A 16,546-nucleotide genomic window follows, 5' to 3' on the forward strand; every position below is an offset into this window, starting at 1 on the left:
TGACTCTTGTCGCACTTCCCACAAAAGCGGCCCTTCTGGGCCCCTGATCTCGAATCAGCGGGCCTAGCCCGCTTGGCTACCGGTTGTGATTGTGTCGGCTGCCGATCTCTCCCCTGAGACTCTACCTCCTCCATGTCCTGAGTCTCCAGCTCAATCTCCGTCTTCCCAGTATTTGCCTGAAGCTCAACAAATGTCTGATAAGTCAAGTTCTACATGAACTCTCGGATATCCCTCCTCATAATGCTCAAATATCAGCTCATACGTGCCTGCTCAGTCGACACGTGCTCAGGGCAGAACAACGCCCTCTCGTGAAACATCCTTGTAATCACTATCACTGACTCTGTCCTCTACTTGAGGGACAGAAATTCATGGGCCAATTGTTCCCTCTCCACCGGGGGAACATACTCATCTCGGAACATCATATTAAATCTCTCCCATGGTACTGCAGTGTGCTTTGCAGGAGTATAACTGGCTGTCACAAACTTCCACCAGTCCTTCGCTCCCAAGCGAAGTTGGTTCAGTATGAATCGTACCCTCAAGTGCTCCGGACAGGAACAAGTGTAGAAACACCCCTTGATATCATAGATCCATCTCATCACCACAATCGGATCCTGAGTCCCATCAAACTCTGGTGGCTTCGTGTTGCTGAACTCCCGGTACAGCAACGAGTCACCTCCTGTGGCCTGGTAGCAGCGACAGCTATGGTGGCTACAGCAGCAGCCGCCTCAGTAACAGTAGCATATCGCTCATCAAACATCTCGATCAAAGTGGTCTTAATAGACCCAAAGATCTCCAGAATAGCCTCTCGTATGCATGTGGCCACCTCATCATGAATCATCCTGCAAATCTCATCATCGCTAACTCCGCTGCTCTCTGGGGCATGGCGCGTACTCACCATGATGTCTCTGAAACACAACACAAAATTATTAGAGACTCACTCGAGTATACTCACACTCGATCACTCGCCCCTACTTGCTCCTTAGTATCCTAAGGATTCTTACTTGGACTGCCTACAGAATCGGTGCTTTCAATAGTACGGGCCCAATACTACCTTCCATGCCCACCTATAGCCACCCCAAGTCCTCCTCCTAAGATTCTAACCCACAAGTACTCTATCCCTCATAATTATTAGGCTACTCTCTCAGTAGACTACTCATATGCTCATCTAGGTGTTTCTCCTAGATCTGCTCTCAACTAAAGAACCATCTCTAGGTGATCACCGCTAAATACTCATACTCAGCTCATACTCAAAGCAAATCACAAATGGTAGCAATTCCTAGGCTAAGGCATCACAAATCAGGCCATTCTAGTCCTAAAATATGAAATACATATCCTACTCTCTATCATGCATAATATCTTATAAATGTCTCATAACACAAAAGTAAGGGTATTTTGGGAGATCATCGTTCGGGTCCTGGCTGATTGTACACACTACTCCAACTCGTTTTCTCTTAAACTCTTTATTTATTTTGAAATTTTATCTCTTTTGAAAATTTTTCTCAAATCCTCAGTTTGAGTCCAAACACACCCGGAGGTGCATCCAAATCCCTCAAACCTGACTCTGATACCAACTTATAGCGACGTAAATTTTCAACCCAAAATTTTCATTTAAAAACATAATAAACCACATGTCGCATTTTCTCAAAAATCATAAGTGCCATTTCATCAACACATTTTTTAAGTTGTTTATTACAAATCTAGGATCCTCCATAAAAACATATCTCCAGCTCAGATGTGTGTACAATCAAGTCGGTGCCTTCTCGAGATCCTGAGAAGTACTTGAAACACATAACACATAACATGGTAAACATGAAGCTTAGTAAGTTCCCCAAAATACCACATGAAACTCATTATCCACTTGAGGCTATAACTCTATAAGATCCTCCGGTCAATGTATCTTAGTGGGACCCTTCAGTCCCACAACTCTGATGGACCCTTCAATCCTGACTCTGGGACCCTCCGGTCCTAACTTTGTAAGGCTTAACATAATATACAACATAAATCACAAAGACATAATGAAGGATATCGCAATACTCCATATAACCACATAAGACCCTCCGGTCACATAAAAGTACCACTTTAGGTAAAGTATAGTGAGAAGACTCACCTCGTAAGCTAGTAAGTGAAAGTCTCGTACTCGGGAATCTTGAACTAGCCTACGCCTAACACATAGGATAATTATATCTAATTAATACTCTACTCATACTTGAATACACCAAAGGTTGTTCTCTCTTTCTCTCTAACTCTTGGAATGGGTAAAAGACCATTTTACCCCTCCATGGTCTCCATTATTCATGTTGACCAAACCCTAAAGCCAACAGAAGTCAAACTCGAGTCAACAGTCCAAGTTTGACCTAACTCGCCGAGTGCACTCATGTGACTCGTCGAGTCCACTTGTTCCTCAGAAGTCTCATGAAGGTCCAACTCAGCTCGTCGAGTTAACCCCTACCTCGCCGAGCTATCGCATGGTCCAGCTCATCGGGACAAACCCTAACCGACTCGCTGAGTCAGTTCATGGACTCAGCGAGTCCCTTCGATCTAATTTCTCTTTCATACGTTTTAAGGCAGATCTATCACTCCAAACACCAGATCTAGCATCCCAGGTCTTGATTGTCACGTAAAGCTTCAATTTTTACACTCATGCATGGTGGCTTTTCTTCAGTCAACCAATACATGTCCTCTCAAGGTGTTAGACACCATAATCCTCACATGGATGAATAAAGTTGGGACCTTTGGACTCTAGGGACCTCACAAGGTCCAGATCTGAGGTTTAAACCTCAAGATAACTTAGCATGCTCAAAGTCCCAAATAAGATGTGATGAAAACCCTAATTTCTCAAACCCATGAGATCTAACCAAATAAAGGGAAAAGGTTCTGACTTTTTACCTTCCACTTAAAGCTCTAGACGAAATGGCCTGAACCCCAACAGCTCCTTCTTGTTCCTTGATGAACAACTCCTCTTCCTTCTAAAAATATGCACAAAAATCCTTCAAGATTAGCATGGAGACTCTCTTAGCTCACTACACTCATTTTGGGTTTCACATAGTAAGGTTAAGCAGCCGGTGAGCCGAAAATGAGGCTATAAGTGCCCTTACATAGGCCCCAAACCCAGGGATTTCGGGTTTCACCTTACAACGTCTACTCGGCGAGTCAACTCTCGAACTCGTCGAGTAGGTCACTAATCCCACATGGCCAAACACGACTCTACTCGACGAGTTATAGCACTAACTCATCGAGTTGCTCATAATTCTCAAAATGAATAAATGATTACTATACCTGAAAATTCGGATGTTACACACACACACACACACACACACACACACACACATATATATATATATATATATATATATATATAAGATCATGTGAAACATTATTTAAAGTGAGAACGTACGTGAGAACACTTTTCCACCAATCATTTTATTTAATTAATCAATTATAATAAAAATCTAAGGATATTTTGGGTGTTTTACATCTGGTATTAATTTTGTAATAAATATAAAATACCTATAATTTTGGAAATTTAAAATCTATCTCCTAAAAATCATCTCCTTTGAATCATCATATATCTACACAAAATACCCTACAACATTTGCTCTTATTACCTATTTACACGACCGATCTTATTAGGATACGCCACCATCGATTAATTGAAGGAGGTGACGTTGAACGGCCACCTGCGAATGCCACCACTTGTCCCCGCTCTCAATGTCACCTTTAAGTAACGTCTCCTCTACTCGGCTTCCCCTTTGCTTGCCGCCTGCAAAAGAAGGTTCACACACATTCGATTTCGTTGAGTCTGGATATGTCGGAAATTGAACACTAATGTTACCTTATGTTCTCACCGACATCGCCTGTAAGTTGATGCCCTCATTACATGCTGATTGTGGTTTATGGCCTCACGGATGTGGATATGGAGATTGAGGTCATAAATCGACTTCATCATTTTTGAATCTATCTCTAGGTTAAACCTTTTCTCTTCTGATCTTGAACTGAAATCAATTTTTAGATCTATGTCTTTCCTCTTTTAAATAGAATTTTGATTGGTTTGTTTAATTTTTTTCTTTAATGATTTGTTATTCAGCTCCCTTTAAATGTGGTTAATTTACTAGTTACCATAGAAAATGATTTCTTTTTGATGATGTAAACAAAAATGATATATTTAATTGAACTTGGTAACATAATAATATGTGTATTAAGTCAAATGTACAAAGAATTTATCGTGCTCCATGTATATTTTCATATGAATTTAAACAATTTATGTTAATTACATAATTATATACAAATTATAAATTTTATATGGGGCTATTGAAATACATAATGGTTATATGAGCTTTTACATTTTAAAATGAATGTGTTTGATGATATTTTCATATGAATTTCTAACAATTATATTTTCATATATGAATCTGTATATTTTATAACTTTATTAAGTTTGCTAACTGTACAATGAATATATCGTTATTTGTTTATATTTTCATATAAACTTCAACAATTAGTATTAGATGTACAATGACTAATCTTCACTATGGTTATTGAAATGATACGGGGTTTGGTTGTAATATGCTAAGATGAATGTGTGCAGTATTTGTTTCCACGGCTCTATATCTACATAGTGATTAATAAATGTGTTTATTCTATTACGACTTCGGTCATAATATTTAGTTATTTTTTATTTATTTTATAGCTTTTATTGTCCTTCTAGCATGAATATTGTTTGATAATTAGTTATTCATATATAATTTACTGATAATGTTTATATTCTACCATGAATACATATCACTGAGTGGTTCCGGATAAACTACAGCTTCAAAGAACCCAACGAGAGAATACTAGTCAAGAACAAGAAAAAAAATATTCAGGATCAAGAATAGAAGAATAGAAGATAATTAGTTATGTATATAGAACTTATGTATATTTATTGTCATTGCATTCTTTTTTTTTTGTATAGATTCATATTTTGGATTATTTGCTTATGACTTTTGTATATATAAATTTATGGTTATGTCATTATTCAATAAAGAATCTCATATGTCATTAATCCTAATATGTAGGAATGAGCATGGGACGGAACCGGTACCGACCCATCTCGTTTCTGATTTTCCGAATACCGAATTTGATCGAAAGTTATTCCTGAATACCGGGAATGGTACCGGTACTCGGTACTAGTACCGGTACCGGCGGTACAGATTCCCGAATTTCATGTATTTGGAGTAACAAGTATCATCCCGTATTTTTAAATTCGGTACGGTTCGGTACCGGTTCCGATACGGTATCGGTACGGAATCGGGATTTGGGACAAACTGTTCATCCCTACTAATACGAATGCTTTTATATATTTATATATTTTATTATGAATCTACATTATTAATTAAGATTTATTTAGGGGTCGTTTGATAGTTGCTGACTGAGAAAGTGCTGATTGAGAAAGGTCTGTCTGAGTAATAAGTTCTGAGTGAGTAAGAAACTATGCTGTTTGATTGTACATCTGAGTGAATGTACTGACTGATGCAAAATGATCATTTTACCCTGATGCTCTTTATAATAATAATAATAATAATAATAATAATAATAATAATAATAATAACAATAATAATAATAATAATAATAATAATAATAATAATAATAATAATAATAATAATAATGTATACAAAAACTTCCAGCATAATAGACATTAAATATATTATTTTAGAGATTAAAACACAAAAAACCATTTAGCTTCCTGGTAAACATCATTATATTTATAAGGGGGACCCGAATTCAATTCTTGTAACCTCCTGTTTCACTTGTTTTTATCCAAGGTTAAGGGTATTATTGTAAAGTCTTACTTTCTTTCTCAGTCAGCCTCCTCCCAACTCCTTTCTCAGTCAGATACTTCTTACCGAGTCAGATGGCCAAAGTTGGATAATCAAACATATTTTACTGACCGAATCAGCCAAAAACGTCTGACTTAACTCGGTCAGACGCATATCAAATGGGGCCTTAGTATATAATACATATTCTAGTATGAAGACAACGGTAAATATTCAAGTTGCAACTTGACATTTCAAAACTATGTGATTTTTAAATTTCAAAATCTCAAAATTTTTTAATTTTAAAATCCAAAATTTAATATTTCCTAGATTTTCTCTTATTTCCAAGATTATCGCATATTGTAATTACCCTTTTACCTTTATATAATTATTAATTAAAGTTTTAATGATATTCTTTATGGAATTACTAAAAAAAATATTGATCAGTCTTAATCGTCAAATATTTTATTCTAAACTCCAGATTTGTTCTTAGGTTCTCATTTTATTTGGTGTTCTCACATGAACTATCATATCTCTCTCTCTCTCTCTCTCTCTCTCTCTATATATATATATATATATATATATATATATATATATATATATATATATTTGGTGTTCTCACATGAACTATCATATCTCTCTCTCTCTCTCTCTCTCTCTCTCTCTCTCTCTCTCTCTATATATATATATATATATATATATATATATATATATATATATATATATATATATATATGGAAAAGTTCAATAGAGAACCGTAATTATTGGTTCTTCAAGGAACCAAATCTTTTTTTCAATTTCTAGAGTTTATTCTTTATAAAAAAAATCTAAAAATATCTAGATTCATATATTAATATTGTGAATGTGAAAAATATTTTTCGGATTCACCGTATCACGTTGTGAATTTTCAAAGATTCACATTGTGAATTTAACGTAAAAAAAATGAATTTTATATCATTGGAAAAATGATAAAAAGTTATGAATTTCTGTATTTTTAGTTTTTTTTTTTTTATAAAAAATAAGTTCTAAAAGTTGAAAAAAAAAATTGGTTCCTTAGTTAATTATGGTTCTCTATTAAACCTCACCCTATATATATATATATATATATATATATATATATATATATATATATATATATATATATATATATATATATATATATATATATATATATATATATATATATATATATATATATATATATATATATATATATATCACATTCCACCTTACAAATAATAGTCAAACTCTTCTTATTAACCCATTTATGATTTTTCACTCCTGTGTTTCAATTATATTCCAAATTTAAGTCATATTTGTGACTTAATTCATTAACAAAATATTTTTGGAATGTATAGTTACAACTTACGGATAAGGTACAACCCATTTATACAAAATCTTGTCCAATTATTCCATATGACTTAATACCTTCATCTACTAAAGTAATTTTTCACTTTAAGCCACTCTAAACAACTTAAGTCATTAAGTTGTGGAGTTAATTCCATCACTAAATAATTTATCATGTTAGGGGTTATCATCGTCCCTTTTCAATCCATCATCTAACTCATATACACACATATTAATGAACTAGAGCTATTACAATACCATAAACAAGATTTCATCCCTAAATTTTTGGATTACACTCAGGATTTCACCAATATCTCCAAGTTCCCAAAGTATAACATAGCTAGGATTAGAAATTGGGGATAGCTTTACCTTAATTGGATGATTTGAAGGATTAAACCTTGAAATGACACTTGTTATCAGTATGTTATTAGTAGGTGTAATCACACATTTGTGTGCGTGTTTTAAGAGTATGAATTGAAATGACAGACTAATGTCGAGTCTCTGTTTTAATATGTTGTAGCATACTACACTCCGTATGTGCCACATTCAGTGCTAATTCAAGATGTTGTTACTTTTGTCACTAAAAGTCGTTCCTAAAAGCTAATAATAATATACTTTCTTTCGCTTCGTGCCCTTACCATCTGTGTTGTGTTTCACAAAAGTACGATGTTGTCACTATTCCTTTTACGTAACACGTTTCTCGCCTCACTTATGTGTCACGTCCTCTTTGCTCTACACGTCGCGTAATGTATCAAAACTTTAGTCTTTTTTTACAACTTTTTCCTATTTCATTATCAATTTATTACACCGATACAAGTTTTTTACAAGAAAATTTGAATTTGAACACATTAATACACACATATCTATATATCATAACTTCACAAAAAGGGTATTACACGCACATGAGAAACACAAATCAAGATACATCATGTAGTGATGATAAGTTTTCAAAGGGTAGAGTACTAACCTTAAGTTGTTAAAAAAAAAATACTCACTTCACCACCATGCTTGAATGGTTGGTCCATGATCAACTAAGTGGTTATCCTTTAATAAAGCATTTAGTTATAATTAATCTATTTTTTAATCTCGTTTTATTTCTTAAATATGTTACTTAAGTCATCAAATACCATTGACAAAAATCGGACCTGATTTGGAGCCCAACACAAAAGTTATAGATTTTACCAAAAAAAAAAAAAAAAAAAATCTCAATTATTACACGACCCATGTAATTTAAGCCATGACCATGTAATTCTATTGGTTACCCATCACGTGCTTTTTGGCCAAAAATCATGTTGTGCCTTGATATCATTGATCACAACACTTTCATAACCAATCCAAATGACTTTAATATGTTTAGATATCATTCAAAAGTTGTCCAAACACTTAACTAGCATCACTAATACTATTGATACATTAATCAAAGATGTTATCATCCTTATTTTCCATAAAGCTTCAAAACACCACTTATAACTTATACATTGTATGTCCTTCAATAACTTGAACATAGAACACTCAGAATCTACATCTAAATCATGTTAGAACCTTAAAATACATAACCAATTTCAAATTTAAATGGACCAATGGATGATCCACCATTATTAGACCTCATAAACTTCTACAAAGCTTCATAACATCAAAACTGACTACAACATTGATTCTTTAACCATTGAGTTGAACTTAACATTATAAAATCTAACTCAAATCATAACATATGAATCTATATTTGATGATAAGGATTTGAATTTCCAATTTACATCAAAGCACAAGTTAAAACTCCATTAATGCAAAATATACAACCAAAAACCCATAATCATCAAACATAGAGTCTAGAACCTTCATAGATGGAAGTCCTAGCTTGTTGGATAAGAAGTAAAATCAATCAATCAATCAAGACTTAAATTCAATGGTTATATACTTTATCTTCATCTTCAATGGTTATCAAAACTCAAGAGTGAATTTACTTGTAATAAGTAGTTAATTCAATCAGATATATATATTATATATATAGCAAATACGGGTGTATTTTAATTTTTAATACTAGAAAAGAAAATAAAAATAATTTAAATGTAAGTCATATAAGTTGCACAACAGCAGCTATCCTCAAGGACCCATTCTGTAAAAGTTCTCCAAGCTCATCAAATAACAAAGCGGTGCGCCAACCCCATCCTTTGGGAGCTTTTGGTAAAAGGGTTCCTGGTTGTTTAAAGCTTCCAAACACCATCACTTCTCTTTTTGATGGACAAATTAACTGATAAAAAAAAAAAAAAAATGAAAACATTATTTAGGGTAAATTACAGTTTTGGTCCCTGTAGTTTTGTTAGAATCACACTTTTGGTCCAACTTTTGAAATAAGATCGCATCCCTGTGGTTTTAACAAATTACAGCCCCCGTCCTTCTGTCAATGTAAAAAGACTATTCTACCCTTTCTAATATCTTTTTTCTTTTTTCCACCACCCATCCCTCTGCCCATGTAAAAAGACTATTCTACCCTTTCTGATATTTTTTTTTTCTTTTTTCTGTTATTACTAATATATAACATAAAGGGTAAAATAATCTTTTTTTATATGGAGATAGGATGGGTGCTGTAATTTTTTTAAACCACAGGGACCATTTCTGTAACTTTCTCTAACCCAAAAAAGGACCCTAATCCCATATAAACATTTCAATAATTGCCGGATTTCTTTTCTTGGCACTTGGCAGATTTACAGGTTAAATTTTACCTATTTTCTGATTAGCATTCATTATAATTTGAGTAAATTACAGTTTTATCCCTGTGTTATATCACTTTTTTTTGGATATGGTAGTCCAAGGTAACATCCTATTCGTTAAAATACATGAAAATGACCATTTTGCCCTTCTCCATTTTTGTCATCTCCTTTTCTTTCCCTAAAAACAAAACCTTTGTTTGTGCATCTTGGGTTTGAAGAGGATAGGGGCAAAATGGTCCATTCTACATGAAAATTTTGTATTATTCCAATTAAATTTTTGTATAATTTTTACCTGATAACGAGCAGTAACCTTCTCACGAGCATCCACATACATATGCACCTAAAAAGATCATCTCCAGTAAGTTACTAATAATATAACAGTTCTAAGAAAAGTTAAAACAAAAAAATGCTAAAAATAGCAATGTATTTCCATTGATTTATTTATCAATTTTAGCAATGTCATCAAAATACAATTTACAATTTACTTTCATTTATTTTTGTGTATAAATTATAACAGCATCCCGCACAAATGTATTTTCATTTTTTTCTCATCATGCTTTGAAAATTTTACACAATTACAACATTCTACTTTGAATTTTTATAGAAATAAATGGAAGTAAAATTGTACAATAAATAAACAAATGAAAAAAAGTATGTTGCTATTTCTTGCATTATTTTGTAGTGACAAACCTTTCTAAATGATTCAGGTATCTCTGCCTTCCTTCGATGAAGAAACAATCCTATAAATATAATTACAATTTACAAATCAAAATTATACAAAAAAAAATATATTATGACATGGATACTCAATTATTAAAATTATTTAATTAGATGAAAATTTACCAAGAGTTCGACGCCCTTGAGGATCTTCATCATTGAAAGCCTGAACACTTACCTATAATACACACAATTGTACAAGTAAAACTCTTTATTTTTATTTTTATTTTCTAATATGTTTTTACTTTTTAGATAATGCTATAAACAATAACATACCTTCCATAAAGAACCAGCATAGAAATACTCAGGAGAGTGTTTGACTTGTCCATCATTGAGCCGAAGAACATCTTGGAATTCCACCCTATGAAGTAATAATAAAAAATAAAAAAAAATAAAAACAATGTTAGGTAAGCTATATATGAGTGTTCCTTTTAGACTCGATAGAAAAAAGTCAAAAACATGAAAATTAAAACCAGCATTAGTAAATAGGGTTAAATGCTTGTTTATGCAACAAATTGGTTTTTTTGGAAGAAATGTGAAATGATTTTCATTCTAGAACACATTTTATCTGTAACCTAAAATGTGGTTGCATAATTCATGGAAGTTGTATAAAGTGGCAAAAGGAAGTGAAATGTTGTTGCATAAAAAGGTAAACAGTTTAAAACTTCTTGCATAAACTGGTAAAAAAGAAACATTGTTGCATAAATTTTTATAAAGTTAATAAACATTGTTGCCTAAATCGGTAAAAAAAAGTGAAACATTGTTGCATAAACCGGTAAAAAAGAGAAATATTGTTGCATAAATTGGTAAAAGCAAGAAACTATATTGCATAAAGAAGCATCAAACCCTAATAAACTACATAGATTCAAAATCAATTGAAAACTAACCCAAATCGAAAAGGAGGAAAATGACTCAAAGGCGTTTTCATATCCAACGAAATAGAACTACTTTCATTCTCCCATTCAACTCCACCACCATCTTCAGACGAAGAATCCATCATCTGCACCCCATTCACCCTCCCACCAAAATCCCCATCATACCCCTCCCCACTCCCTTGACTCAACCCCACCACAGCAGTCAACCCATCCCCACCATGTTGATGCTGTTGTTGTTGTTCCTCTCTGTTCTCCACATCATCATTCCCATTCCCAATCGACTGCTGACAATTCCTATTCCCCATATGGAACGGGACACGCGAGAACACAAAACGTGTTGGCGGCCACGCGGTTGCGGGGACGTACGTGGATCCACGTCCGATACCCGCTAGCCCGTCGATGGTACCGCGCACGTGCACGCGCACAGGGCGAAATAGTCCATTTACTTCTCCCTGAGAGGAGTCGGTTACGTACACGTCTCCTATACCGGTTGTTGAAGTGTTGTGATCGTGCTCTTGCATGTAGTAACCGGTGCGTGTGAATCCGTATGGTGGCCTACACTGACATGCCATGCTGACTAGGCAACAACTTTTGCAGGTGTCTGCGCCTATTTCGTGGATACGTTGGCTTAAAAGTGTCTATTAAGGTAATATAAAATGTATGATTAGGTTAAATGTAAGAAGTAGGAATGTAGTTTTGGCTTTACTAGGTTTTTACGAATTTGCCCTTGTTTTGTCTTGGGGTAAATGTAAAAAATAGCAATGTACTTTCTTTAATGTGTGTATTATAGCGTCCTAGTTTCATTTTATTTTATTACAATTACAACACTGCACTTTCAACATTTTTCTCAAGGGTAAATAGCACAAAAGACACTAAGTTTAGACTAAATTTTTAATTTGACACTGTGTTTTCCAATTTGTTACAATTCTGACCATTTGACTGGTCAACTCGGTTGGCTGCTGATGCGGCATGATGACGTGACATGTTGACATGTCAAAATTGAATTTATTTTCCACAAAAGACACTAAGTTTTCACTTTTTTCGATTTTGACACTAAGTTTAATTTTTTTTTTCAATTTTGACACTATTTTTTTGTTCCAAAACGAAAATCATTTTTTCCAATTTTGTTCTATTTGGAAAATGCAAAATGGTCAACATTGGAAAATTTGGAAAAAATGATGTTCGATTTGGAAAAAAAACGGTGTCAAAATCGAAATAAATGAAAACTTAGTGTCTTTTGTGGAAAAAAATCATTTCGACACGTAAGCATGCCACATCATCAAAACTGAGATGCCATCATGTCATGTCACAGGTTGACCGGCCCAAGTGGTCAGAATTGTAACAAATTGGAAAACACAGTGTCAAATTTGAGACAAAAAAGAAAAAAAAGCAATGTCAAATTAGAATTTTGGTGTAAACCTAGTGTCTTTTGTGTTATTTGCCCTTTTCTTAAATGTTTTTATCATCATATATCAATAATTCAATACGCCACTTTATGGGAAAAAGACAAAAAAAGTCCCTAAATAGCAAACAACAAACAAGTTACTAGAAGCAATACCTGGAGCCAAAGACCATCATTAACCGATTTGCAAGGGAACCCCAATTCTTCTAACTGCTTCCTCACATTCAAAAGAGCTTCAAAAGTCATATTACAATACAAAAGCGACCCCCCTTCAAATATATTAACAAAAGTATCATATTCATCACTATTTAATCCACAAACCCCCTTAGCACAGCTCTTCAACTCTCTTCTCCCAACAATCCTTCCACCCCATGACAGGGGTACCCCACACCTACCCCACTCATTGTCATTCCCAAATCTTTGCCCTACATTAAGCCAACTATTATTATTCAATTGGTAACAAGACCCCTCTTCAGATGGCCCTTCTCCTTGATCTTCCATTGTTGCCATGTCAGCACCATGTGGCATGTCTTGGAAAGATGAAGGGTAGTTGAGGTCATTTGTAGGAGGAATGGGCGTAGTGTGTTCGGTGTTGCAGTGGCATTTTGGATCTGTGTTAGACTGACCGGATCCGGATTCTTGTACTTGGCGTCTGAATTCGGGCAGCCCGGTTTTGGAATCCACAATCCGGTCAGCAAGCTCAACTAGAATGGTTTGGGCAGCATCATGAACTTCTCCTTCACATGGTAGTTGACTGGTCAAAGTCTTGGAAAGGGGCCCACTTTTATCTGGATGTTCAACTTTACTAAATGCACCTTTTGAGAGGAGGATGTATAATGCCAATTCAAACCTTTATTAAAAGGGAATGTGAGATTAACTCAGTATTCTACAAAAATTGACTTATGCGTGTGTGTGTGTGTGTGTGTGTGTGGGGGGGGGGGGGGGGGGGGGGGGGGGGGGGGTATGTTTACCTTTTTTCTTCACTAGGCACCCATAGTTCATCAGAAGTTAGTAATGCATGCAGTGTTTGAGAGGAAAGCTTTGGAAGCACCTGTGAGTTGAAAGATCATTTGAACAAATTACATTCAGGAATTTGAATGTTTTAAGGGCTAAATGGAAGAAATAGCAACTTGTTGTTCTTTATTTGTTTATTCTACTTTTATTTCTATAATTGGTAGATTTTTCAAAGTACAAGGTTGTAATAGGAAAAAACGAAAGTAGTATGCTATGAATCTATGATAAACAAATTAATGAAAGTATGTTACTATTTCTTGAATTTAACCCTATTAAGAAAGACAAAGGTGTGAAAACAGAAGCTATAATAGACATAAGATTTCCTTTCTTACTTCTTTCAACTCCATGGCCCCACTTTGACAAAGATAACCCCAACAAGCATTTCTAACACGTTCTCCATGTTCACCATAATTTTGGCCCTCTGCAAAAACCTACAGTAAACATGCAAATATTAAATAAAAATATCTATATATGATATCAAAGATATAACAAGGAAAAAGAGCTCTCAAACCTGATATGCTAACAAGTTTGTAGTCCAGAGTTCTGATATAATGAAATCAGTGCAAATCGCACATAAATTCTGCAAGAAAAGTTATACAGGTAACAAGATTCAATCAATAAAGAACATAATGCCCATGTTACCCTTTTCCCTTTTATTATGTAAATGCTGAATAATCTACAAGGATACCTGAAGATCAAGAAATGAAGCTGCAGCAAGAACACGAAATGCATTACTGTCATCAAGTTTAGGGTGATTTCCATATAGATATGCTAAAGCTATAGCAATGGCTTCTCTGTTAACATTGTTGTCATCCACATGTAAGGTCAAAACTGGTGCATTTGCATCTTTCCATGGACCATGAAGCATGTTTCTACATAGAACAATCAATGGCATGATCAAATATTTATAAAAAAAAGAAGCAAGAGGACTTGGATGTATAAAATATTTGATAAATCCAACCTGTAGGAAGAAAGATGCATAGAATTATCAGTGTTCTAACTTGTGCTCGTATCAAAAATCAAACTCAAACATCTATCAAGACTTTTGAAAATGATATGATAATGCATATTCCTCATCTTATTTTGTTAAATAGAAGGTTACCAATGTTAATCTATCATATCCCTCAGACCCTCACTTTATAGGTCATTCTTTCTGCAAATTAATGCATGTTTGTTTTATAAAAGTTACCCATATCAAACAGATCATGATACCTAACACATATATGAGCAATAGCTATCAACTACTTCATAAAGTCACTCCAGTTACAGTCTATGAATCCAATTTTCCAAAATTAATCCTATTTCAACATTGAAATATGCTTTAAGACAGCAATTGTAGTCATCTTCAGAGTTTCGGTTTCATTCTTACTTCACTTTGTTAATCACTTACGGTTTCAATTAGCTTATACCACACTATCATATGATTGAATTCCCACTAATTACACAAAAAAGCATAGGGTCAATGTAATAAGAGGGGAATAAAACTGAAAAAAGCGAGAGTTGTAACCTGAAGTAAGAACTACGAGAGAGGATGAGACGATGGAGATGATAAGTAGCGCCCATGGCCTGAACGACTACATCTGAGAAGGATCCATTGTTGAAACCTTCCATTTGAATATGATCACATAAGGAAGTGAGGTTACAATCGAGTGCGCGGAGTTCGCCGCTGCTTCTGTCGTTGTCGGAGTGCTGCTGTAAGGGTTGTCTCGCCATTTCCATTGTTGCGGTGCTTGTGCTCGTGCTTGAGCTTCCTCGTCCTCCGTATGATCGGTGTTGGTGATGATTGATATTGTTATTAGGGTATTGCTGCGTTTGTGATTCCATGAATCTACGTATTAATTCATCAATGGGGAATGAAGAACAAGAAAAGGAAAGTAAAGAGAGGGCAAACTTTTCCCGTTCCAAGGAAAAAACAGTGTTGTTGGTACAAACAATTGAAGTTGTATATCCGTAGATCCTTTTACATTGACTGATTTTTGTTAGAAGCATTTTCTGTTTTTCTTTTACATTTATTACAATAATAAGTTTGTTAATTTTTTTTTATGGTTAATATTTTATTTGTTATTATTTTATGATATAACTAGGAGATATGTGTAAACACGTGCTTACAAATTGATTAATGAAATATATTGCTTAACTTGATGTAATAAATAGGTTTTTCAAAGTTTAGATATGATAGCCAAATTCTTAACTTGAGAAGGTGTTACATCCATTATTGAGTTCTACGTTTCTTTTTTCTTATGGACTAGATTCAAGTAAAACTTTGTTATTGATTGTCAACGTACTATTGAACTTTAGTTTCTCATTATACACTTCCCAAAACAAAGTTACTTTGTGTTTGTAGTCTTCACAGTTAGTGTTAGTTGACATGCTACAACATGTATGTTATGTAGAGAATATCCGGATGGTATTCACCAATGCCCCATTTTTGTATAATTAATTACAAAAATAGTTTAATAAACAATACAAATAATGATACAATTATAGATAAACTTTTAAAGTTTGACAAGTAAATTAATTTAATAGAATGTATTATATAGATTTAAAAATATGAATTAATAATTAAAAAAAATGTCTCAAATTGTCATCTTGACTAATTAAATGACTTAAATGAGATAATAAAACACTTTAAGGAATTAAATAAAATAAAAGGACTAAAATAATAATAATAATAATAATAATAATAATAAT

The 16,546-nt window shown here is 33.9% G+C and overlaps 1 protein-coding gene across 1 annotated transcript; it reads right to left on the reverse strand.

The window, feature by feature from the left end:
* Positions 1-9,113: 9,113 nt before the first annotated feature.
* Positions 9,114-15,789, reverse strand: LOC145048957 (BTB/POZ domain-containing protein). Its single transcript, XM_078997613.1, has 12 exons — positions 15,363-15,789; positions 14,544-14,727; positions 14,367-14,435; positions 14,188-14,286; positions 13,813-13,892; positions 12,998-13,691; positions 11,452-12,077; positions 10,841-10,925; positions 10,691-10,742; positions 10,538-10,587; positions 10,140-10,187; positions 9,114-9,387 (listed from the first exon to the last, which is right to left on the reverse strand). The coding sequence occupies exons 1-12, from the start codon at positions 15,677-15,679 to the stop codon at positions 9,211-9,213; spliced, it is 2,481 nt and encodes an 826-aa protein (XP_078853739.1). The 5' UTR covers positions 15,680-15,789; the 3' UTR covers positions 9,114-9,210.
* Positions 15,790-16,546: the final 757 nt, after the last annotated feature.

The sequence above is a fragment of the Lactuca saligna genome, chromosome 5, assembly GCF_052625555.1.
Source record: "Lactuca saligna cultivar CGN05327 chromosome 5, ASM5262555v1, whole genome shotgun sequence".
Classification (NCBI taxonomy): Eukaryota; Viridiplantae; Streptophyta; class Magnoliopsida; order Asterales; family Asteraceae; genus Lactuca; species Lactuca saligna.

Bases quoted from the DNA above. Each gene is read 5' to 3' on its own strand.
- LOC145048957 (XM_078997613.1), bottom strand. From the start codon at position 15,679: ATGGAATCACAAACGCAGCAATACCCTAATAACAATATCAATCATCAC. The intron at 14,728-15,362 runs GTTACAACTCTC...TGTTCTATGTAG, and splicing joins TCTCGTAGTTCTTACTTCAG to AAACATGCTTCATGGTCCAT. The intron at 14,287-14,366 runs GTTTGAGAGCTC...TGTTTACTGTAG, and splicing joins CAAACTTGTTAGCATATCAG to GTTTTTGCAGAGGGCCAAAA.